At 41.6% G+C, this 25,847-nt stretch overlaps 1 protein-coding gene and 1 long non-coding RNA gene across 2 annotated transcripts in view; one reads left to right on the top strand and one right to left on the bottom strand.

Annotated features, from left to right (window-relative positions):
• Positions 1-23,857, bottom strand: part of LOC147180286 (potassium/sodium hyperpolarization-activated cyclic nucleotide-gated channel 2) — a 50,008-nt gene extending 26,151 nt beyond the window's left edge. The window contains exons 1-3 of the mRNA XM_086077269.1: positions 22,913-23,857; positions 18,739-19,162; positions 14,001-14,162 (exon numbers count right to left, since the gene is read on the bottom strand). Of these exons, the coding sequence (XP_085933395.1) occupies positions 14,001-14,162; positions 18,739-19,162; positions 22,913-23,514 (1,188 nt within the window). The 5' untranslated portion in view covers positions 23,515-23,857. The remainder of the gene's footprint in view (positions 1-14,000; positions 14,163-18,738; positions 19,163-22,912) is intronic.
• Positions 5,715-19,159, top strand: LOC147180287 (uncharacterized). The gene is made up of 4 exons (XR_015094969.1): positions 5,715-5,851; positions 8,725-8,831; positions 13,964-14,213; positions 18,761-19,159. It is a non-coding gene; the product is annotated as an uncharacterized LOC147180287 (long non-coding RNA).
• Positions 23,858-25,847: the final 1,990 nt, after the last annotated feature.

Here is a 25,847-nt window from a genome sequence, read left to right as displayed (position 1 = left end):
ATTAATTAATTTGCTCCCAAAAGCATTTTTTTATGTTTTAACTGTCCCAAAGACGTATTAATACGTTTTATGTTTTCTTAATGCTCGATCATACAGAAGGCTTTGATGCAACCTGTCAATTGCAGAGAACAGTTGAGGAAATTGTAGTTATTACAAAAACAGCCAGCAGGTGGCAGCAGAGCAAAATAGATCAATCAGAAAAAAAGCTCATTTACCCACAGATTTGTGAATAATGATGAAACCTAGCTATATGCTAATTCTAATTGCTGCAAAATGGATACAGATAGAAATATACTTCTTTTTTTTCCCTGATGAAGGAAGAGACTAATCTTTCTTTTGGTAGGTGCCATGTTTTTATAACAATAGAACACAATATTCTGTTGGCCTTTCCAAATCAGTCAAACTCCAGTAAAACAGCCGGGAGCGAAGGGGGTTGCTTCAGTGAAAATAGCTGGGAGTCAATGAGTTAATAAGTATAGAGGTTCGTTCTTCTTCTTTTTTTTTTGTTCTGAGAGGGGGGAAAATGGCCGAAATTCCACGGCAAACAAGGCTGCCATGGCCACCGAGAAGCTCACGTCAACGTAGCCTTGGAGGAGCTAACTAAAGAACAAATGACAAACAATAGAGAAAGGAACAACATGGCAGGCCTACAGCAACGACTCCCAAAATAAACACAGCTCCGCCAAGTGGGCTGAGGCGAAATAGTGGATGTGGACGCAGAGAGAGAGAAACAGTGGAGTGCAACAGATTGAATAATAGATGAACAACGAGCACTTTGATTCTGAAATAGCTTCGTCAAGAGGGGGGGGGGGGGGGGGGGGCGTCTCAACAGCTCTCCCAAGAGCCTTCCGTTTTGGGAACGGTCGTCGTTTTTGTTGGTAAGCAACATCTCCATCAGCTGCGCATCGACTTCTTGACGTGCCTAAAACGCCTCCTTGTACGCTTGCCCGCCGCCGCCGCCGCCGTATTGATTGGAACGCGCACGCTCGACTGTAATGAGATCCAAAATTGAGGATGATTATCTTTGCAAAGAAAGCAAGCTTTGACTCGGCTGGCAAACGATTTCTTCAGATTGTAACTTCGTAGGGAATGTTGCGGTGGGGCGAGCGTATGCTTCGATACAATTCTACATTCTGCGGAATGACGGCAAAGAGGTCAGTTAGGGCGAGTTGCTTCCAGAACTCGGGAAGTCCAAAGCCGGACACATCATTTCTCATGAAAAAGACTGGAGGATGATTAGCGAGCGTCCTGCAACTTATTGTGTTTGACCTTGTAGCTTTCAACATGTCCTCTAAAAGTGGGACGATGTCAATCTCAAAATATCCACATGCAATGGTGATGCAATTTCGGGATTATTTTGTTGACTATTTACACGAGATTTTTTGTTTATTCTTTCTCATTGAGCTACAAATCATCTTGCAAAAAGTTAGAAGCAATAGGACTGGGGGTCGACCGATTATCGGCCGATATTCAACATTTTGACGAATATCGGCATCGGCCTTTTTGAAGAATCATACGGCTGATAATATATCAATTAAAAATGTTTCAACTTCAGGAAGAAATGTTTTTTAAATTTCAGTTAACGTTAAAAGAGATGCTGATGACCCTGGGAAAAAAATTTTAATTGACGTTTTTGACTGTGTGCTTTTATTGCTTTTATTGTTTGAGATTTATCTCATAAATGTAAAGTTAGCGTTACAAATAAAATGTATTCCTATTATTACTACCATTTTTGTTAGAAATGATAACTAAGATACCAATAAATACAATTTTAATACTGACTTTTGAAGACATGCTACTGCCCTTGGGAGATCCCTGAACTTTTTGTTAGAATTTTAAAATAAATATGTCTATTGACTAAGATTTTTTTTTAACTCTAATATTTTCCGAATCCTTAAAGTTGCTCAATAATTACATACTTAAAAATTCACCAAATATAAGAGCTGCAGTTTGTATTTTTTTAAATGTTGATGCCAATATTTTCCTTTTTAGTGAAAATTTATATTGGCTCCAAATATCGGTTATAAGCGTCCTTGACTACTAATAATCGGTATCGGCCCTGAAATAATATCTTTAAATAAGACTCAACAAAAATAAGTTATGGCTGTTCCATACGACAATATCTTTGCACTACAGGATTCTTTTGTCACTTTGTGACCTTTAAGCATTTAACTCATTTGCTCCCAAAAACATATAAATACGTTATTTTCTAAATGTTTTAAGTCTCCCGAATGTTTTTTTTTTATGCTAGAACATACAGAAGACTTTGATGCAGCCTCTGAACTGCAGTGAATGGGTGAAGAAATGGGAGTAATTACAAAAACGGCCAGCAGGTGGCAGCAGAGTAAAAGAGATCAACCAGGGCCACGTTGAAATTTTTTTTATAATTTACCCACAGTTCTAAACAGATTTGTGAATGGTGATCAAATTTAGCTATATTCTAATGCTAATTGCTGCAAAACTACGCTGATTAGATTGGCTAACTTTTGGCATAGAACTGATGAGCCAATCGGAGGCAGAGTAGGATGGGTCATGACAAACAATCCTTCAAATGCTCCCCCAAACCACAATGCCGACCCAGAAATTGTGCTCAGGCGATCTGATTTGCTAACTACAAGATGCTCTAATTAATTTTTATACGAGCTATAGGCTGGTACTTGATTTTTTTATGTACAGGTCAATGAAAACACAAGAATGGGGACCAATCGTTTAAGATTCAGCACAAAACAATACAGTAGTGAAGTTGTTTTTGTTCATTGTAATTTGTTTTATAACATATACTTTATGTTTGCCTCATGATAAATTCATTTTATATTATTTCAGGCTGCTTGTGTTAGCAAGCTCTTCTTATGTCATGATCATTTTATTATTGAGTACAAATGACAGATTTTTAACCGATTCTAAAAGAGGACGTTTTTCTGGACTACAGTACTAAAAGAAAGAAAAAAAAACTGGTGAAAATTGAGAGTAGGACCCACTTCTCCAGGGACCGCAACACCACTGCCTACCACCAATTCCGAGCCGTCGCTGTGAAGCCCGGCGAGCGACGCTGAAGGGCCGAGCGAGCAGGAATTAGCCGGAGCGGCTAACAAGAGCGGCTAGCGGGAGGAGCTATTGTTAGAGTAGACAATATTTATATTCTACTCTTTGCGTGTTCAATTAACTGAATGGTGAGATTCTGGTGAAGAAGTCCCTTTGCAAAGGTATCAAAAGCTTCTGATGACAAAAACTGACGACACTCAAATCGTGTTCTGTTCAGATTGTGTGTCCTCCACTCCGGCACATCATTATTTATTGAAAAGTGGGTGAATACGAAAAGTCTCCTCCCATCAGCCCACAGTACATTTGTTTACAACTCAGTGAATACAAGAAAATCCCCCCTTCTGTTCCCATCAGCAAGTTCCCATAGGTATAAATCAGATTAGAGAAAAACAATAATAATCAGCCTGTGCCTCCCCTCTTCCGACCGGTACCAGACTACACTCCCTTCAAGATAGCAAATGGAAGAAACCCGTTGCCCTTCTTCTGAGAGTGAGACAGATAAGAATACAATTCTATTCATTGAGCCATACTGCTATAACTAAATCCAAAACGGCTAAAATATAAATTGAAACTGAAAAACAATGTTAATAACTTAACACTATCAACGATCAGCTAAAAATGACATGATCTGCCCCGAATGTTGAAAAACAACAGTTGGGAAGAAGCTGATGAGCGAAAATGGAGTCCCGACGCTCCAAATGACCAATCAGTGCACGTGTGTGCGTCCGGCAGCTGATTAGCTGAACAAATAGCAAAAGAAAGGGATGCCACAAAAGCTCTCGGCCCGAGCGCGTCACACCCGCGCCGGCTCGAATTTACACTGGCTTATCTGGCTTTAGCGTGTCTCGGCTTCTCGCTCTTTCTTACACTCTTTGTCAGCGCGTGAGGTCTTAATTCTGCGGAGGTTCTATGAAATACGGTGTCGCGAAACTGAGGGAGGGCAAGATCTGCTCGAGCACATTTTGAGAGAAAAAAAGGAAGCCGGCCTTAATTCAGATTTACTGTTCAAAAAGTGTTAGCAGTCGTGCCGACGAGGCAGAATAATAATAAAGAGGAGGACGGAATGCGGTTAGCCGCAAAACGCAGACATTCAAAACATGGCTTAAAATAGACGTTGTCATCCTCGTTGAACAAGGAAGTAGCCTCAGTGCTAACTTACAAAGTTTGGCCCCTTCGAGACGACATCGTGGGACAAATAAAGTTGTCTGAATAAATGTACAGTGAAGAAATAATTGCACCCTCCCTGATTTCTGTTTATCATACTTTTATCACAAAACCGATTTTTATATCTCACAAAGACAATGCAAGGACCGTAAATATGAAATGCTGTTTCTAAATGCTGGTTTTGTTCATACGGGAGGAAAAAAAATCCAAGTTGGAAAACATTAAATCATAATAATAAAAATAAATTGCCCCCCCCTGAACCTAATAACTGCTTGTGCCACCTTCAAGCATTCTTCGTACGCACACACAGTTGTTGACATTGCCGAAGTAGAAATCAAGTCGCTAAAGTCCATGCAGAAGATGGAAAGTACGTTTAGAAGGAGTTGCGAGTTCTAATCTCCACTTGCGGATGATGTCACCACTGTGAAGTGGGCACCCAGAGACCCTCCTATTAATAGCTGTGCCGCGGACCAGAGGGGTGTTTTAAAAAAATAGAATAAAGATGACGATGATGATGATACTAACGTTCAATGAATTTATTTCTACAAGGATTCAGAGAGTTCGATTGACTCCGTTCTCATATTTATGAATAAAATATGATGACGTCCACCACACACATCAGCGGAGCGCCGAATCTGTCTGCCTGCGCGTCGATCAAGCAAATCAAAATCACGTTACACCACTTAAGCCACAATTTAGACCTTATTTTAGCTGTCTACTTTCACCAAATTGTCAGGTGCGTTAGGGCTTGGAAAAGAAAATACCGTCGGTCCACTGGACATGTTTAGTCTCTGTCAAATTCCCAAACACAGCAAACTGCTTGCACGAAAATGAAGATGCGACCGTTTTTACTTAGCCACTCCAAAACCTTCATTTAGAGTTTGTTTGTTTTGCTCTGTTGCCAGGCTTGGGGAGTATCGGAATACATGTACCGCCATTACGTGATCAGATTGCCCAAACATTTTTTTTACTGTATTCCGTGACAGTTAAAGGAAAAAACATGTAATCAGATTACAGCTACATTTATTAAAAATGGGGATTACTTCGAGGGATTACAATTTCAACGACGAGAGAAAGTGCGAAAGAGGGCGAGAGAGAGAGAGAGAGCGAGAGAGAGAGTGCGAGAGAGAGAGAGAGAGAGAGAGCGTGAGAGAGAGAGAGCGCGAGAGAGAGAGCGCGAGAGAGAGAGAGAGCGAGAGAGAGCGCTAGAGAGAGAGAGACCGCGAGAGAGCACGAGAGAGAGAGAGAGTGCGAGAGAGAGAGAGCGCGAGAGAGAGAGAAAGAGAGAGAGAGAGAGCGCAATCCCGTGCGCGAGTGGGACCGTTGCTACATGTCGGGGAGGTGGAGACGGACGGACGGACGAACGAACGAACGAACGAACTAACTAACTAACTAACTAACTAACTAACTAACTAACTAACTAACTAACTAACTAACTAACTAACTAACTAACTAACTAACTAACTAACTAACGAGTCGTGTCCTCCACACGCGGGCAGTTTGAAAAAGCTTCACGGACGGGAGGAGGAAATGGCGACCGGTATTCACCGGAACTTACTCGGAGCGAAAGTTTGAGCTGAGAGTCCAGCGGCATGCTACGCGCTGCAGCTTCTTGCTAGCTAGCCCGCTAGCCTACAACCATAACGTGAGTTACACCTTCCAAACAAATCAATCTATCTATCTATCAATCAGGTGTGGTTGCTTTCAGTGACTGTTTGAAAACAGCAAATGGCTTTTAATCAATCAATCAATCAATCAATCAATAGCCTACATGCTTTTTAATTACACAAGGATTTTTGCTATTTGTCGGCTGCACCCGCAAATAGCATTGGCACATTGTATAGAATATATATTGCGGTGATATTTATTTGTATTTTGTTTTCATGAGCATACGCAATATTGGAGTAATCCAAAAGTAATCCAGTTACATTACTTTGATATTATGGTACTTGGATTAAGTTACTAACTAAATTTTTTTAGCAGGTAACTGTAACGGATTACATTTTTAAAAATAACCCTCCGAACGCCGCCTGTTGCATAGCCCAAAAGTATCTCGACGTTCTGATTTTCTAGTAGACAGCAGAATTCATTGTTCCGTTAATGACAGCAAGTCGTCCAGGTCCTGAAGTAGCAAAGAAGCTCCAGGACAAAACACTGACTGCGGGTGTGATATTCTTTTTATCAATTGTTGTGTACGTAACGGGCCAGGGTTAGGGTTAGGGCCTACATAACTGGACTCAATATAAATGTGTATATATAGGATATAATGTACATATCCACAGTAGGAGCAGGTGTGGGGGGGGGGGGGGGGCTGTTAAATACGGTTTGCACTTTCCTCCTCTAATGTCTCACTCGGACCATTTCTTTTTGGGCAATAAACTTAACTATGCATTACAGCTGCACTGGAGGTGCTGGCATCTTTGCCCTTTTGGAGAGACTCTTTATGCTAAGCTAATCACCTCCTGGCCCGGCCTCTATACTTAATGGAACATGAAAGTGCCATTGATTATCTTGTGCAAGTTTTGCACTGAAGTGAATACGCAAGTCATTCCTGTGACAACATGTTTTCTTCCAACCATCCCTGCTAATGGTTTTTTTTTCCTTTATAAATAAATATTCACGTGAACTTTTACTAAAAAGCTGAGATGTACTATTTTATGAAGGGGTTCCGCTTGGGTCAGATAACAGCATCCATTTCTCTTATCGTCCAGAAGACAAACAAGCAAAGCCCATTTACAGAGTTGAGAAGAACACGATGAAGAGATTGCATTTTAGTCCCCGTAGTGGACAAATTCACACCAAACACTCCAATTTTGCAAGAGAGCTGTAAGGCTTGATGCCTATCTTTTTGGGAATTTGGGTTACTACAATGAAACTCAACTGTGTAAGACACCAAAAATAATCTTCGTGATGGTCTACGCCAGGGGTCTGCAACTTGTGTCCCTCTCCTGTGGCTCCCTATGAAGCTCTAAAAAAAAATAGTAGAAATTAATATTTTGTTATTTTTTTTCATTTTTAGATAAAATATTATTTAAGTGAATTAATTATCTAGATAAAAAAAATTAATAATTAAATATTCAAAAAATGTCAGTCAGAATTTTTAATTACCTAAAAATATCCAAAAGTGACCAAAAAAAAGACAAGCAGAAAATTACCATAAAATGTACACAAAATTGCCACCAAAAAAAGTTTTCAAATTATTATTGTTGTTATTATTATTATTTTTAAAGGCAGACAAGAAAATGTTTAAAAAGTGACCATCAAGTGTCCAAAAACAAAAGAAGAAATTCCCCAAATCACCATAAAGTGTCCACAAAATTGTCAACAACAACAAAAAATTCAGAAAGATGATTTAGGAAAGAAAACCTAAAATGTCCCAAAACAAAAAAAAAGACATCCAGAAAATTACCATAAAATATATAAAATTGCCAAAAATGTCAGAAAATTGATAGCAATAAAGGCAGAAAAAATGTCAAAAAGCAATAATAATAATAATAATGCGTTGGATTTATATAGCGCTTTTCTAGACCCTCAAAGACGCTTGACAGAGGAATGAATACATTATTCATGCGTCTCACATTTACACTGTGGTGACAGTAAGCTACTCAAGTAGCCACAGCTGCCCCGCTGACGAAAGCGTGGCTGCCATTGTGCGCCTACGGCCCCTCCGACCACCACCAAACAAAATGTGTGCGAAGTGCCTTGCCCAAGGACACAACGACACATGACTTGGGGAGAGCGGGGATCGAACACCGAACTTCTTGTTACTGAGCGACTGTCTCTACACCTGAGCCAACAAGTAGCCTTACAATGTCCAAAAAAGTAAGAAGAGGGGCAGAAAATGACTGTAATATGTCTATAAAATTGCCCGAAAATGTCATAAATTTGACAAAAAGGCCGAAAAATGTAAAAAAAGGAAGACAATGAATCTATTGAATCCTGCATATTTGTTAGTTATGGTGCATCTTTAATTAGTTCTTAGTAGTACTTAGCAGTACGTGAGACTGTTTTCGCTCATCGCAATGTTGAAACGTTTTGCCGCTCCCTGCACATTTATTTATCTGGCCTAAAATGGCGCTTTCGACAGTAAAGGTTGCTGACCCCTGGCCGGGGCTCTTTCTATCTTCACCGAATATAAACCAAACGAAATGAACGGCTAAAAGTTGTGCTCCATGATGAAAACAGCCCGAGTCCCCTGAGGTGTTACAAGTTCTTCTGAATCCAATTACTGGCTGGCGGATGTCATCCAGCGTTTACACAATGTTCTCAACGCCCTCCATGGGTCCCGCCCGAGGCCGCCCCCCCACCGCCACCAAAGCCACTGTAGGGGTGTGAGCGTTGACGGATGGCCTGGCTGCAACACAATGGCTAATGTTACAAGTTGTCAGCCACTCAATAGGGGGGGGTGGGGGGGGGTGGTCTCAGGTGGCTGGCGGCGGCAGGCCGCAGCACGCCGCGGCGCCTCTTTTACTTTTGAGAGTGACGGCTGTGCCTGTCTCTTGATTCTACAAAAGGGAGAGAGAGAGAGCGACGGGCGAGTCGGTGTCCTGTCAGTCAGAAACGTCAGCGACCTCTCACAACGTCAGACTCGACCGAGCAGCAAAGTCAGCCTTCGATTCTGCCGTGTAAGTTTATATCAGATCGTATAAGGATCTTTCTCTTGGCTGCACTGTTTCCAGTAAATGTGGATGTTAAAAAAAAATTTTTTTTTTTTGTCCAATCGGATTTCAGCCTCGTGTGTTTCCATGTTAGTCGATTTACAGTGTAATTCATGATCAGTAGTAACTTGCCATCCTCTAACTGAATTCAAAGCAATAGCTAATTTTTTTAACATTCTTTGAATAACTAGTTGACCTTTTAGCAGACTTGTGCCAGATAATACGGCACCGGGCTTATTTGATTTGAGTGCAACCAAAAAGACTGAATTGGAGAGTAGAGATTTAGTGCAAGTCTAGCGCAAAGCACAGTCTAACTAAATTTTTAAGATAATAATGATAATAATTCATTCAGTGAATTGATTTTTACAGTGATGTCCCACATTGTTGTCTTATTTATGAATGAGCTATGATGGCATACACCACACATGCTCCAAATTTGTCCGCCTGTGCCTCCATCAAATCCACCAAAATCGCATTGTACCACCTGCGCCACCACCTAGACCTGCTTTTTTTTTTACAAGTCTAAAATCCATTTTTGTCACCAAATTGCAAAAAAATGCTGTTATTATGGCAACCAGGTGTTTTGCTGGTTTTTGGGACATGGCTTGGACCGACACGCTTGAGTGTCCGACATGAATCGGACCTGCCACACTAGATATGGAAGCAAAAGTCGCTACACATAAGAAGCATCCAATTTTATGTACTTGCCTTTTTTTTAATCATTGAGATTTCACAAGGTTGTTAAAAAAAGCAATAGCACATTTTAACATTCTTTGAATAACTAGTTGACCTTTTAGCTGACTTGTGCCAGATAATACGGCACCGGGCTTATTTCGGCTCATAAACATGATCATTTGTAGCTTTTCGGTTACTGAGCCGCTGATGCATATTTGTAGAGCAAAATCTCGGGTTTCTTGGTCTGGCAGAACTAACAAAAGAGAAGATCGATGGGTCGAGGTTCCGGGGTGTAAGCGGGACATTTTTGCATATAAGTAGTGATATTAGGGCGCATAAAAGGTTCGGTTCGGTTCGGTTTTGGATTGCCCGAGACACCAGCTCATTATCAATATTTAAAACCTGATCAATTTGAAACTGTCCAGACGTTTGTTCATTGTTCTCCTTCGTTATCCTGACAACATCTGGAATTCTCAGGATGATATTTACCTCAAAGAATTGATGTCACGTCAGGTTAAATCCATCCATAAGGAATAGATTGAACAAGATAAAAATGCCACAAAATGTCACATGTTAAATATTCAGTTTGACTTGCAAAAAAAAAGAAAGCAATATTTTCTTAAAGGATTAAATAATACGCTACAATACATAATGAAGTAATCATTTAAACGTATTGTATTATATCGTGACACAAGGCCAGTGCCCGTTCTTGCCGAGCCACCGCAACATGGCAAATGGTGAGTTTATGGTTCATTCGCCCAAAAAAAAGGCTTCATGTCGCTAACAAGGTCAAATATAAATATGAGATGGAATAAGTGAGATCGTTCCTTACTGACGACCCAAGAACAAAACGCTTGGCCTACCACTGACCTAAAGCGAGTTTTCGTAAATGTAATTCTGTTGGATTTCACTCTCAACTTGTAACAAGTCAAACACGTCTGTTTACATATCAAACTGGCAGCTGTGTGGCAATTTCAGACTGACTTGAAGGCAATTGAGTTTTTAATGGTGTGTAACGTGAAAGCAACTTCTATTGGATGTGGCCTGGAGTCATATTTGAGCATAGTTCCACTTTTCTCCGAGGTCACAGTGTGCACGGTTGATTATGTCAGTCTTATGAAATGAAATGAAATGAAATGAAATGAAATATTTTGCACCCATAGCACTAATCAGACCCATCCAAGCAGTATTAATACCGGTACTGAAATTTGCTGTCCAAAATATTGTTTACATGATTTTGTCAAGCGCTTCCAATTGGAGAGGAACTGGCAGAGTGATTTAGTGTTATTTTGGCAAACCCATTACAAGTAATTGCGTGATGAAATTAAAAGGTTCCCACGAGTCGTTAGTTTTTCTTTGCTGCTTGTATCCTCATTCTTCTTCTTTTTTTTTTTTTTAATTTTTATTTTTTATTTATTTTTTTTTAAATTTATTTATTTATTTTTATTCATTCTTCTTCTTGAAATGAGCAAACTCAGGTCTTTATTTTTTGCGACAATAAAAGATACATCTTGTCATGGTGTGGTATAACCAGTGGCAACATCTCACATTTTACTTCCTGGTTCGGCTGCTACGTCAGTATTTCCACGAATGGGCACGCTTGCAACCGACCATTTTGCGTTGCAACAGTGTGAAAAGGGCTTTAAAGTGGAAGTCGCCCTTAAACATTTCTTGACAATAATATGTTATATGTGACCTCACTAGTCTTAACATGACATTCTGATTTGTGGAATCTAAGTGATGAAGCAAAATCCAGCCGTTTTTATCCATCTCAGGGGGCGGCCATTTTGCCACTTGCTGTCAACGGAAGATGACATCACAGTTGCGACGGCCGATCACAGCACACCTGTTTTCTGAAGCTGCGCTGTGATTGGTTGTTACCTAAACTCTAAGCAACTGTGATGTCATCTTCAGTCGACAGCAAGTGGCAAAATGGCCGCCCTCTAAGATGGATAAAAACGGCTGGATTTTGCTGCTTAATTCATATGCCACTAGCACAATATGAACCAGAATGTCATATTTAGACTCGTGGGGCTGCATAGAACGTATTATTGTCAAAAAAGTAAAACATTTGGGCGGTCTACCCTTTTAAAGTGCCATTTAGACAAAAATCGAGCTAGAATTTCCACTGAAGCAAAATACTGTATGTGTTTACGTAATCACAAGCTTGTCATGCACGTTCTCGTTAAACATGTCCGCACCCTTTATTTTGCATTGCATGTAAGACGTCCTCAAGAATGACCGCTAGAAATGCATCCCTTTATTATCAATGTCATGATCATTTCTAATCATTTCTAAATCAAGCTTTTTGCTTGTCATTCAAGTGGAATGTCTTACTTTATTATTATCTTTTCATTAGCGAAATCCTAATTGCATTTCCTTACCTACAACTAAAGAAGTGTCCTGCCGACACATTAAACAGTCAAGATCCTGTTTTACGATCTCATTAACGTCCTATTTTGTGTAGCGGTCGATCCAAAAGTGACAGCAGTCCCTCAAAGCCAAAATCTGGAGGCAATAAATGGTTTTAAGACGCGATGGCTGTCATTGGGGAAAATAGCAAATCAGTTTAAAAGTGCGTTTGGCCTCGTGCCTGCGGTCCGCCCGCGCTCGCTAAAAGGCTGACAGACAGACGTATAAACAAGCAGCTTTTATCTCTCGGCGAGCTGCATGGCAACAAAGAGCCCAGCTGGCCGGCCATATTCACCCCCAACCCTCTCGTCCCCCCTTTTATCTTCCCTGTCGTCACCCCCCCCCCCCCCCTCCTCGCGGTGAAGCACTGGGGGGGGGGGGGGACGGGGGGTCACGCACGGGTGGCAAAAATCTCCCTCGACGACCCGAGCTGCAAAAAAATGACTTTTCACGGAACAAGAATAGCATCGTTGCTCATAATGGTTCGCAGCCTAATGTGGGTTTTTGTTGTGTTTGGATCGACACCATTAGCAACTTTTGCCATTAACCTTGAGCCTGTTTGTTTTCCACTCCTGGCTAAAAAAGGGATTTGAGCTCGACCACCCCCACGCAGTGCAACCAAAAAGACAGAACAATACAGGACTGAATTGGAGAGTAGAGATTTAGTGCAAGTCGAGCGCAAAGCACAGTCTAACTAAATTTTTAAGATAATAATGATAATAATTCATTCAGTGAATTGATTTTTACAATGATGTCCCACATTGTTGTCTTATTTATGAATGAACTATGATGGCATACACCACGCATGCTCCAAATTTGTCCGCCTGTGCCTCCATCAAATCCACCAAAATCGCATTGTACCACCTGCGCCACCACCTAGACCTGCTTTTTTTTTTACAAGTCTAAAATCCATTTTTGTCACCAAATTGCAAAAAAAATGCTGTTATTATGGCAACCAGGTGTTTTGCTGGTTTTTGGGACTTGGCTTGGACCGACACGCTTGGGTGTCCGACATGAATCGGACCTGCCACACTAGATATGGAAGCAAAAGTCGCTACACATAAGAAGTATCCAATTTTATGTACTTGCCTTTTTTGTAATCATTGAGATTTCACAAGGTTGTTAACAACACTTTTGTCTGTAGTGTGCCAAATTACAAGAATATATTTATTTTCATTTTACAGGGACTTCTATATTAACTCTTTGAAGTCACTCATTAAATACGTTTAAAAAAAAAAAAAATAGGCTTGTCATGTCATGTTACATGTCATTGTCATGTGATCCTATTGTTTAGCAGCACAAGCAAAAAGTAGTGGTTTTTTTATTCGAGATGTTGAAAAATATTTGCTGGTTTAACTGATTTATGGGAGTGATCGCCGCTGTGGCCGAAACATTCCTAATCAAAATTAAATTGTACTAATAAACTAACAACCAGAGGGTGCTAGAACTGCACAAATGAAATGCCACCTCACTTTTTTAACATATGTGCTGCTTTTAATATCGTGACAACGACGATATCGTGGCCATTTTAATTGTATGATATCAAAATTTTGCCGTTATCGTGACATCCCTAATCCTGACCTTTGAACTATGAGGCAGATGTGCTAACCAGTAGGTAGCCCGAGTTGTTATTTTGATTTTTTTTTTTTTAATCTTTCATTAATCCATTACATTTGTTTCATTATATTTCATTCAACTACCTTGAAATCAGACAATTGCTAAACAGTATCTCACAAAAGGTGAGTACATCCCTCGTATTTTTGTAAAAAAAAAAAAAAAATTATCGTTCCAGCACTGAAGAAATGACACTTTGTTGCACTATAAATTAGTCAATGTCTAGCTTGTATAACAATGTCAATGTATTGTCCCCTCAAAATAGCCATTCCTGTCTAAACTGCTGGCAACAAAAGTGAGAACACCCCCGAGTGAAAATGTCCTCATTGGGCCCAATTTGTCTTTTGCCCTTTTTGATGTCATTTGACTCATTAGTGTTACGGTATTCTCTCTTGCAGGTTCAATAAGGCAATGATTTCTCGCCATGTTGCTTACCTCCATTTTGTTGAGGGACACCCAGCAGTCAGAGGGGAAGTCCTGCAGCATGGGAACCAGAAACTGTAGGCAGCCGTCCCAGTGGCACAGCAGCAGCATCATGCCGATCAGGTTGAAGATCCGCATCACGGCACTGGCCAGGTCATAGGTCATATGGAAGATCTGCAGTGTGGCGGCGACATCATGAAAATCCCACAACAATCGATTCCCACGGTGAGGCATGCTTTTTTTTTTTTTTTTTGTACAAATTTGGCTTTCGCTGCAAATAGCGAACTGTCAAAGTCGTCGAATCCAAATTTGGCACGGAAGCGGCAACCCACGCTCTCCTTCAGATTACACCCAGTTTGATAAATGAGCGGGCATGACAGGCTCCCGTCAGTCGCGCATCGCACGCAGCAGGGAGCAGGCAGGACGCATGCCATCAATGGGCGCTCTCAAACACACACACACACACACACACACACTTGCGTCCAGTCACACACTGTCATGCAAGCCTGCGGCCACACACGCACGCACGCCATCATGTGTGCAGACAGACATTGGACGCACGCATGATGGACAGGGGACCATTATGATCCTTAACAACTGATCGTCTGCGTCTTCTTACGTGTCACTCATGTTGTGGACAAACACTTTCGGCCAATCAGCTTTCACCTGACAACTAAGCGAACCCCTGTCGGTCGCGGGGGACGATTCGCAGACACACAATTGACGGGAAAAAAGAGAAGAAATCGTACCCTTGCCGCACACTTTAAACGTACGAAAACTCGTGTTTTAAACAAATGACAAGCATTGCATACTTTACAGAAAATACTGTACATACTGTAATGTCTGTGCACATGCATTTGCCTTTAAGAGGCGGAGCATGCTGGGTGCCTGTGACACTGGTTGAGTGTTTGGGTGTGAGCTGTGGCCACAAGCAGCTTCTGAAAAGTACATATGTAACTGTGGCTCTCCTTTCCCACTTGCGAGAGCGCATTACAGTAATTCCAAGACCACACTCGTAGCTCAAATCATTTGTATGTTAAATCATATTTCCCTATTAAAATGAATGGATATGGTATTAATCCGTTTCATCCTCCCCAAAATAATGGTGTTGTTTTTGTATACATATTTACCAATGAGGAAGAATAGTACAAACATACAGTTAAGACATAATCAAATAAAAATACATATCTGCTTGTCTCAGCTTCTTGCAGAGGATAAAGAATATAGGTCTGCAGGTACTTTTGTGTTTCTGCCCAGTTTGTGTCCTCTCAGTTGCTTAAACGGATATGCATGCAGTACCTATTGTTGCTGTGTTAGCAGTAGCATTAAGCTAGCAGACTAAAGGATAAAGCTATGTGTTTGCTTTAAATGTGCAACATGTACCGGTAATTCTCCAAGTTTGATATTTAATTTGACGATAAACTTTAACTGGGAGTGACAATAAAAAAATTTTTTTGAAGAAGAATGGTTCACTTTTTTGCTGCTACCATGCAGTGCTCTTATCTCAAGTTTGCGCTAGCAATGACGGCTCGCAACTTCAAAAAGTCACACATATCTCAAGGCACCACTGTAATATATATATTTATATATATAATAAAATCATAAATAAAAAAAATAACAATATAATATATAATAATTTGCGTTGTCAAAATGAGTGCGTTAATTTTGAGTTCATTTAAGGTTCCTTTAACGCCACAAATTTTTTGAACGCGTGAATAATGACCGCCCCTTGGAAAGCCGGTACGGGGGAATTCCAGTCGCGATGTAGCAGACACGTCCACATCAAAATTTAGCAGTAATACATTTAATAATAATGCATATATTTGTGAAGACTGGGGGTCGAGTTGAATTTTACAATTAAAAAAAATGTGCAGAATTTCACAAGTTACTTTATATTAAAGATTTGATAGCTCTTAATATGAAAAGAAAATGCACTGAGCTGTCACCAATGTCTTACAAATGCAATTATGCCATCTAGTGGCAGAAAAATGACCTCAACACAAATCAATATCATTATCTTTTTAATTTTAACTCAATTTTATGAATTATTATGAAACTGCTGTATCAATGACTAAAAGATGCAGCCATATTTCTATTAGTTAAATTTTTTGGGGGGTATAAAACCTAGAAAAAATATGTTATTGTACATTTAGAACATATATAAAATTTGTGATTAAAACTGTTTAAGCCATGCGATTTAATTACGATTAAAAATTGTAATCGCCTGACACACCTAAGAATAATGATATAATATAAATATAACAATAATAAATACAATAAATATAACAATAATAAATACAATAATAATGAAGTGACTGCTTAAGATAAACACGATTCTTGCTAGCATGCACTGTAGCAGCCAGCACGTGCCTCGTGCAATGGAGGAACATGAAAATAGGTCAGCGCTGCTGAGGGAGAAGTGATACTTTCCCATGAAGAGGAACGGGGCCGGGCTCTCACACGGCACATGTTCAACTCGTGAAATCGCGCTTTAACCTTTTTTTTTTTTTTTTACTCTAAAAAGCAACTCGACGGCGTCATACGTGAGCGATGCGGCAAGTCGACAAGGTCCCAAATGAAATAAGTGATGTGACTTCCATGATGGGGGGGGGGGGGGGGGGGGGGGGGGGGGGCGACACTCACTCAACCTCTCGTCTCCACTTTCATTCTCCATGCATGCCAAGTATCACTTCCCATCATGCATCAGTCTGCGTGTGCGTGTGTGTGTGTGTGTGTGTGTATCACATCAAATCTTCAAAAATCCAATTATCCAAAGGTCAAGTGAGCAGCGGAGGCCCGCCGCACTGCTCGGCACTGCAAAATGCCAACACGGCGCCGCCAATAGTGGCGGAAACGCAAAGTGGAAGCAGCTCATGACATTGCCGGACCTCGTCTCCTTGGGAGTCGGGCTGCTGCTCGCAAGCTCGGCGTGGACAAAAGTTGCGTCCTTTGGGGAGTAAATCGAGCTGAGGCCCAAAGTCTGCCAGGCAACGGCCGTCCTCACCTTCTCTGCCGGCTTTTAAAACAGGCCATTCGTGATTTCGAGTGGAAGCTCCAAAGTCGAACACGATGGGTTCCACGATGCGAGGTGACTTTCAAAAAGAATTCCCCGTGCAAAATGATGCACTGTCAAGTCATTCGTACAAAACATCATCAACTAATTGTAAACGCAATGTTTAGATAGATTGTAAGTCATCTCAACATTCCTTATTGTTGAAAGTTAAGTGAAGAATTCAAATGCAAAAACAGACATTTCCATTTTTGGAATTGAAGAGGAAGTCAACCTTGAACTTTTCTGTTTTTTGACTTTGGTCATGTGGCATTAGCAAGCTGAGCTGTGATTGGTCTTTCCCTGAGCAACTGTGATGTCATCTTCAGTTGACAGCAAGTGGCAAAATGGCCGCTGCTTAAAGTCAACCTTGAACCTTTCTTGACAATAATATGTTATATGTGACCTCACTAGTCATTCTGATTAATATTACATTTTTAAAATATGAGTTAAGCAGCAAAATCCAACCGTTTTTATCCATCTCAGGGGGCGGCCATTTTGCCACTTGCTGTCAACTGAAGATGACATCACAGTTGCTCAGGACTCAGGCAACGAGCAATCACAGCTCACCTGTTTTCTGAAAGCTGCGCTGTGATTGGTTGTCATTTTCAGTCGACGGCGAGTGGCAAAATGGCCGCCCCCTGAGATGGATAAAAACGAGTGGATTTTGCTGCTTAAAGTCAACCTTGAACCTTTCTTGACAATAATATGTTATATGTGACCTCACTAGTCATTCTGATTAATATTACATTTGTAGAATATGAGTTATGCAGCAAAATCCAACCGTTTTTATCCATCTCAGGGGGCGGCCATTTTGCCACTTGCTGTCAACTGAAGATGACATCACAGTTGCTCAGGACTCAGGCAACGAGCAATCACAGCTCACCTGTTTTCTGAAAGCTGCGCTGTGATTGGTTGTCATTTTCAGTCGACGGCGAGTGGCAAAATGGCCGCCCCCTGAGATGGATAAAAACGGCTGGATTTTGCTGCTTAACTCTTATTCCAGTAACGCAATATGAACCAGAATACCATATTTAGACTAGTGAGGGCGCATGCAACATATTATTGCAGAGAACATTTTGGGATTTACTTCTTTTTAAGTGAAATTTTGTTTTTTGTTTTAATTCTGGTTTCAGGTTTAAAGTTAGTATTTTTATTCAATGTATTCTAAGTTAATATATATATATATTTGTTTATTTATTTATTTATCTAGCTATCTTTGGAGCTTCCATGGTATCTAATCGCCGTTGGTGCCGCGCGTTATTTCCAGCCAGCCCAACTTGCGCTTTCAGCGTTGCCTTAATTGATTAACTGTGTTTGCCCCGATAATAGGCTGCTTATTAGACTGCCTGATGCTGCCTGTGGGATTTCCAGGTCAGACAGTGAGACACGGGGAGGCGGGCGGGGGGAGCTGCGGGGGGGTTTGGGGGTGTTGGGGGTTCTTGTGACAATAACAGTAATTAGAATGCAAGGTTTTTTTTAAGGCTGAAACATCCTGCTGGCATTATGCAGCGCTCGCCGTGAGGCGGGAAGCGACGACATTAATATTGAGCCCGGAGGCGCGAGCGAGCAGGTCGTTGGGTACAAGCCAAACTCATCTGTGACCTTTTTGACATCTGCTAAGTTGGCGCTTTTGTTCAACCTGTCTTCCAGAAGTTCATCTGGTGAAAAAAAAAAATATATTCATTTGGAAACAATTACCTCTTCCCATTGGTGAATGTAGCGAATGAGTCTCGAGAGCCTCAGCAGCCGCAGGAGACTGAGGATCTTGGTGAAGCGGACGATCCTGAGGGCCCGAGCCGTCTTGTACACTTCGGAATCGATCCCTTTCTCCACTATGAGGAATATGTAATCCACCGGGATGGATGAGATGAAGTCCACGATGAACCACGTCTTGAGGTACTTTTTCTTAATGGTTTCGGGGTCCAAAATGATGTCCGAGTTGTCCTCGATGATGATTCCCGTGCGGAAGTTGAGCACCAGGTCCATGAGGAAGAAAGTGTCCGAGACCACGTTGAAGATGATCCAGGGCGTGGTGGTCTCCTCTTTGAAGAAGGTGATGCCCACGGGGATGATGATCAGGTTGCCCACCATGAACAGCAGCATTGTGAAATCCCAGTAGAACCTGGAGCGCGGGGGCCATGAGGTTTGAGTATGGCGGGAAGGGGGGGGGGTGGGGGGGGGGACAGAGAAAAACGGAGTCAGATGAGACCACACAGTTGCTATGGAGAGACGAAAAGTCACTCGAGATGTAGTTATGGTGGTCACCGGGGATTTGCGGGACCAGTGGCAAAAATATCACCATTTTTGCCGATTGAAAACACTTTCTTTTCTTTTTTTTTTTGTTGTGGGAAATGATCAAAAAGCCATAGTAGACACCCCTCCATCGCAGTTTCCATTTTGGCAGTCCCACTATTTCATTGTTTGTTTTTTTGGGAGTTTCAATTTTGGATGCGATTCCACTATTGGCCATGAGTGGGCGACACTCTGTGTAAATTTGAAAGAAGAAGAGTGAAAACAGGAAGTAGGCCCATTTTTATGATCAGCACAAATCTTCTTCAATCCTGCTTTTTAGGTCTACAGAAAGCAACGGCTGTATTTTGTAATCTTTGGTCATATATATTGATGTAATAAATCTTGAGATGATAAGTTAAGTGTGTTAGTTTGGAAAAAAAAAATGATTTGTTTGCTGTAAACAACATAGCAGTACATTGTAACACTGTTTGTACTTTTTTTTTTTTTGTCTTATTAATTGCCCTTGCTTAATATGTTTTGTAAATGCATTATTTTAAAAAGTGTCTTTACAGACCTGAAACTCAAATAAGTGCCGTAGATGCTATAAAAGCGAATTTCACTTAAGGGGTATATGCCACGGAGGAGGCGGGACTTCCTGGCTTTCACACATCAGCTTTGTTTCCATTTCCTGTTTCCTGTTAAATGAAAAAAGTAATGCACTTCTTACCTAGCATAGCGTTTCAGCTGAATTCAATGAAAAAGCAGACGAGGCAAAGTCAAGTCAAACACGGCAAATTGTCAGCTCGGCGCGACGTCGTCTGAAGGTGCTTTTCTATTGGTTGCTGCTCGATGACATCACTTCCGTTCTGCACACTTTCAAACGTCCTTATAGAAATAAAGGCTCCCGTATTAAATGAATTACCAAAGATGAAAACTAAGGACATTTTCACTCTAATTATATTGTTATTTTTCTAAATGTAAAATGTAGTTTCAGTGAGTTTTCGTTTTTTTTTTTAAAGCATTTTTGTTAACGGAAATGTTTTTTTGAATATAAATTTTAGTTATTTCGTTCGTTTTAGTTAATTAAAATAACCTTGCCATGGAGGGGTTTACTATATTTATCTTCTTATAATGTTACCCCACCCGTGCACGCTTTAAACGCATATAAACGTATCTAAACATGCTTTTCAAAGACATTGTGAACATGAAAAAGCATTCAAGTATCAAATTGATAGAAAATGCTCAATGTCTTGTGAGTGTGTTGGATACATGAATGTGCTTTATATTTGCAAAACGTTTTTATATTTTAGATTTGAACGTCTTTATTAGCAGCTCTTTTTTTTTTTTTTTAAATATATGAAATATGTACAGTATTCCAAAAAAAATTATGTTTAAATCCTCGCATCTACTACCTTATAGAGGCGGCCATTTTGAAGTCTTTTCACTCTAGAAAGATTTTTGCGAGAATGTCACGTGCCAGCTCATTCATGCCCGCTTTATTTACTATGAAATCAAAACAGTTAGTAAAAATTCAGCAACAACAAGATATACATTTGATTTCATGACATGCACAAAAGCGACATAAACCAACGTAACGCCACTTTTTTTTTTTTTACGCTGAATTATTCTATTTCACTATTTTTAACAAGTATGTGCTGCTGAAGACCCCTTTTTTCTTTTATCGCTCAATTTCTTAGACCCCAATATTAGATTTGGCACAAACATCTTTTGTTGAATTGCAGGTATAATTTAATAAAAATTATACAAGTTTTCTTCTGTATACATCAGCAAGCAAGCGTATCATTTATACATGTATTGAAGGCAAGTTATGAAATGTCTGAAGTCCTCTTGTTTATGTTTAACAAATTTTAAAACATCATAAATCAGGCAGTTTCTACAAAGTACTGTATTTATTAATGTTCTCCAATTTCGATACAGTAAATGTATAAGATCGTCGTCCGAGAAACGTTTCTTGGGAGGAGCAATATGGCGGCCTCCGGGCTTCAAAAGTCTTAGCCTATCAGCTATCCAGTTATATACAGATCTGTGTGACTATTGCAACTAAGCTGCAGTAATACGAGTTTTAAGAATATATGCATGCGATGTGAGTATTGCGACATTGTCTGTCTGTACGTGTCGTTTGTGTTCAAATTGAAGTTGTTGAAAAGTCGAGAACGACCACAATACTGTGATGCTAATTTCGTTAGCCCGTCTATGACATTTCCCATTGTTTGTTAGCATTCAGCTAGCAGACTTTTGTAAGCAAACTTTAGAGGTTTGGTTAAAAACATATAGTTTTGTTTTATGATTAGTTTCAGAGTCAACCTCAACTTTGAGCGGCAACGTTGAGTTTGCTCCCACCATGCAGCCCCCTTCTTATCTCCCAATTTTTTTTGCTTGCAACTCAAGACAAGGTTCAGCCTTGGCGCACTTGGGAAACACTTTTTGCACAATGGTCGCAACTTGCACAGTGATTGCAAAAAATGTCAAGCTCGTCGTTCATGCAGTCCGCGAAGGACACCGATGACTTTGACGCTCGCGGTGACGTGAGTTTCGCCCCCCCCCCATACCCCCCCGTCCCCCCCCCCCCCCCCCCCCGTCACAGCATCGTGCGTCTGCAGGACAGGTGCAGCGCTGAGTCACTCGCTCACCCTGCCACTTACGCAACGAGCTCCGACTCCTTGCGCCGCACATCGCAAAACAGTAACAAGCCAAACCCGGTGATCACGCTCGACTTCGGATCTTCACCACGCAATGCATTTGCATGACAATGAGAGTCGAGGCAGCTGCCGCTTGGTCTCCAGCTACGGTGGCCTGCGGTCGCCACACTCTGCTTAACTCAACTTGGAGCCCCACAAGTGGTGCACCGACTCGGTGTTATGTGATACAAATGAGCCAGACGTTAAGGTCTCGCGAAGGGAGGGAGGGAGGGAGGAGGTTCGAGGAGGTTCGAGGAGCTGTCCGCTCTTCGTGGTGCTGAAAGCCACGCAGACGTTCCCCTGCCTGTGACCCCATCCCGGTGCGATTCAGCTTCTGATAGGTCAATGATCAAGTTCTCGTCCTCTCTTTGCGTGTGTATCGCACCATTAAAAAAATAATAATAATAATCATAACGTTTGCCACCGTTTATTTCTAGTGCTTGTAAAAGAGATGAGGATGCAGGATCCGGGCGGATATGTCTCCGGTGAGCGCGCATGCTTTTTTGGCTCAAGGTGACATTCCGTTACGGCGCGCGCACGCGCACACGACCTCTAGCCCCTCGGAGCTTTTTTGTGTTCGCAAAAAAAAGCGCGATCCTCCCAACACGATAACTCGGATGTTTTGAAATGCTTTCATTTGGCATTTGTCACGCCGTCTGCGTGGCACGCGTGCGCGGCGCAATGCAAAGAGTGGGCTGCGCGCGTGTTAGCAGGCCATCCCCAGACTCGCTATAGAACTGCACAAAAACGCGCACATCATGACGACGGCAACTCTCTGAAGTCCATTTGAGTGACAACAGGTTGTCTTGGGTTGCATTTAGCGGCTGCGTGCTTTAATTGAGAAGTCGAGCCATGTGGTCTCCCACTGAGAAGTTGTGGAGGACAAAACGAGGAGCGCGTGCGCGCGCGCGCGTACCGCGAGGGGTCTTACCGTGTCTTACCTGAAATCACTGTAAGGGTGGATAATCCAATTCCCGGCCGATTTGACCCGCTCCTGTTCCCGCTCCACAGCCTTTTGGCTGCCGTACATGCGCAGGGAGAATTTGTTGACTCCCGGCTGCAGCATGCTGCTGAATTGCCGCTGCATGAAGCTGGCCTGGCTGCCTCGGGCGTCCGCATCCTCGGCGGGGACGATCGGGGCTCCGTCGTCCGGCTTCTGGAAAGTGACGGAGTTCCTCGGCTGCGGGGTCTGGCTCTGGCTCTGGCTCTGGCTCTGGCTCTGGCTCGGCCCGTGCAGGGACGACGAGGCTTTCCGACTCGGCGCGTTGGAGAAGGACACCTTGGGGTCCCTTTTCTCGGGCGCGCCGCTCGCCCCCCCGGGGGTGGCGGCGCCCTCGCCTGCGTGGCCCCCGGCGAGGGAGCCGCCTGGCGTGACGGAGCCGTCCATGCTGGCGCTGCTCGAGTTACAAGCCGCGCGCCTGTTGGCGCTGCTGCCTCCGTCGTCGGCCCTCGCCGCCGTCTGCTTCTCCTGCTTGGAGATGATCGAGCGCAGGCTGCCGGTGCCCGAGTCCCTCCTGCATTCTCCGTTTTTGTTGCATTTCATGCTGGAAATTGGAGCGACGCTGCTTTTGTAGCTTTTGCTTCTGCTGCTGCTTCTGCTGCTGCTGCCAGCATCAGCCGCTGTCGCGTCCGCGGTGTCTATTTCCAGTGCGACGCCTCCGCCCCAGATGCTTTGCTGCTCTGGCCGTGGTGGGCAGCATCGCCCGGATGAGGTCCGCGGGTCTCCGTGGCTCCGGAGGCGGCAGTGGGCCGTGAGAGGATGCGAGAGCGTCCTCTGCGTGGAGGAAGGCAGGGCTCCTTGGTGGAGTGCCTCCTGGAAAAGCCGAGGACGCGGCTCCCCCTCCTGGCCTCAAGTTGGTCAGACCGCGATACTGACGCCCGCCTCCTCCTCCTCCTTCTCCTTTTCCTCCTCCTCCTCCTTTTCCTCCTCCTCCTCCTCCTCCACGCAAACGCGAATGCGGAAACGTATACGTGCGTGGGTCATTCCACAATTGGAGGGCATTTCCTCCAAAACGACTGCATGTCACGAAACATACACTAGAGTTGAGTATGTAAGCATGGCTGCAAAAGGGACTCCTATTATTTAAAATATAAAATACCTCCCCATAAAAAAATGTATTCAAATTTAATAATAATAATTATTATTATTATTATTTAATAATAATAATTATTATTATTATTATTAAATAATAATTATTATTATTATTTAATAATAATTATTATTATTATTATTATGCGCCTCCTGAGCCACGGCCAGCACAGATTCACACTGAAAAGAATAAGAAAAAAATAGAAGACGACTTAATTTATGTCTTATTTATGTCAGAGCAATTAGCCTGATAATGATGTTATTACTTTAGTCGTGCATCTCACTTTTCCCTCTTTACACCTGCTACCATGCACATAAAAATATATATATATATATATATATATATTTTTTTTTTAATCCCTAGCTCTGCAAGTACCATCATAATTACCCAAATTAAAATACAGTATAGCCTACTGTCTTTTTTCTTTTTTCTTTTTTTTCAGAAGACATAAACCACTGTAATATGATGCAGTTTTAACATTAGCACTGCACCAAAATATAATGGGGAACAATAGGATTACAATAAAAAGTGAAGTATTGCACGTAAATAAATAATATAAAATATATATCTGAAGCAGTATTTAAAACAGAAATCGTTCTTAAAGATGAAGTGCAAATACATTTGTACTTAAGTTAAATACAACGGAGCTGTACGTAACAAATGTGCTGATTTAAAAATATATAAAAAAAAAGCCACTAAACAGTAATATTACGCACAATTTCAACATTTAAGTCAGTGATTCTTCTGCCACGAGAGGGAAGCAAACTTTCAGAATTGCTGCTTGTCAATGGCTAAAAGAGGTTGTTAAAATATGATATAGAAATATATGATATAAACAAAATGTTTGAACAATTGTAAAGAAGACATACCGGCAAACGTATACCCAAAAGCTGATTAAAAACACATTTGACTTATTTGATAAAACAGTTGGTTATCAAAAGGTGTGGGGAGGGGGGGGGGGGGCTGAGGACAAAGCACGTTTATTATATATATACTTTTACTTTTTGAGCGTCCCGTTAATGAAGCACTTGACGCGCATTAGATGTCATTGCCTTCATTAGCTTAAGCTGCTCTTAATCAGTTCAATCCAACCGACTGAGGCCTCTCACTTGTTCCCTCAACGTGGCAAACGAACCAAAGCGACACCCCAATGATACACACATATACTGTTTAAGATTTTTTTTTTTCTTCTTGTCCTTTATTGAAAGGTTGTTTGCAATGACAATGTCCGTCTCTGCATGTGTCCTCTAGCGCGCTAACACATTGAGCCCTGTTACTGCAGTCAAGGTGACAGTGCTTTTATCATTTAGTGTACTCCAGTTTGGGGGGGGGGGTCACTTCTTTCGAGGATCTCTCAATATCACAATAACGTGCAGCCCTAAATGCAACAGGACAACCTAAATAGTCATGGCTTGTTTATTCAAAAGGAACACATGAACTCATTCACTGCCATTGACGGTTATAGACGTCAAATATTCATTTGCCCTATTTCTATTAGTTTAACATTTTTTTTCCATTTTTGTTAACAAGAGTATGAAAACCTAGAATTTTGTATTGCACGTTTAGAACAGATATCAAATTTGACAGCAAGTGGCAAAATGGCCGCTCACTGAGATGGATAAAAAGGGTTGGATTTTGATTCATGACTCTTACTTATTCCCCAAATGTAAAAAAAAATATTAATCAGATGTCATGTTTAGATACATATTGTCAAGAAACGTTTAACGTTGACTTCCATTTTAATCATACATTACTATTGCAGTAAAAGTGAATGAATCTTTCAAAA

This window comes from Leptonotus elevatus, chromosome 1 (genome assembly GCF_054856555.1).
Source record: "Leptonotus elevatus isolate MCC_2025b chromosome 1, RoL_Lele_1.0, whole genome shotgun sequence".
NCBI classification, from domain to species: domain Eukaryota; kingdom Metazoa; phylum Chordata; class Actinopteri; order Syngnathiformes; family Syngnathidae; genus Leptonotus; species Leptonotus elevatus.
This window is presented reverse-complemented; position numbering and strand designations above follow the sequence as displayed.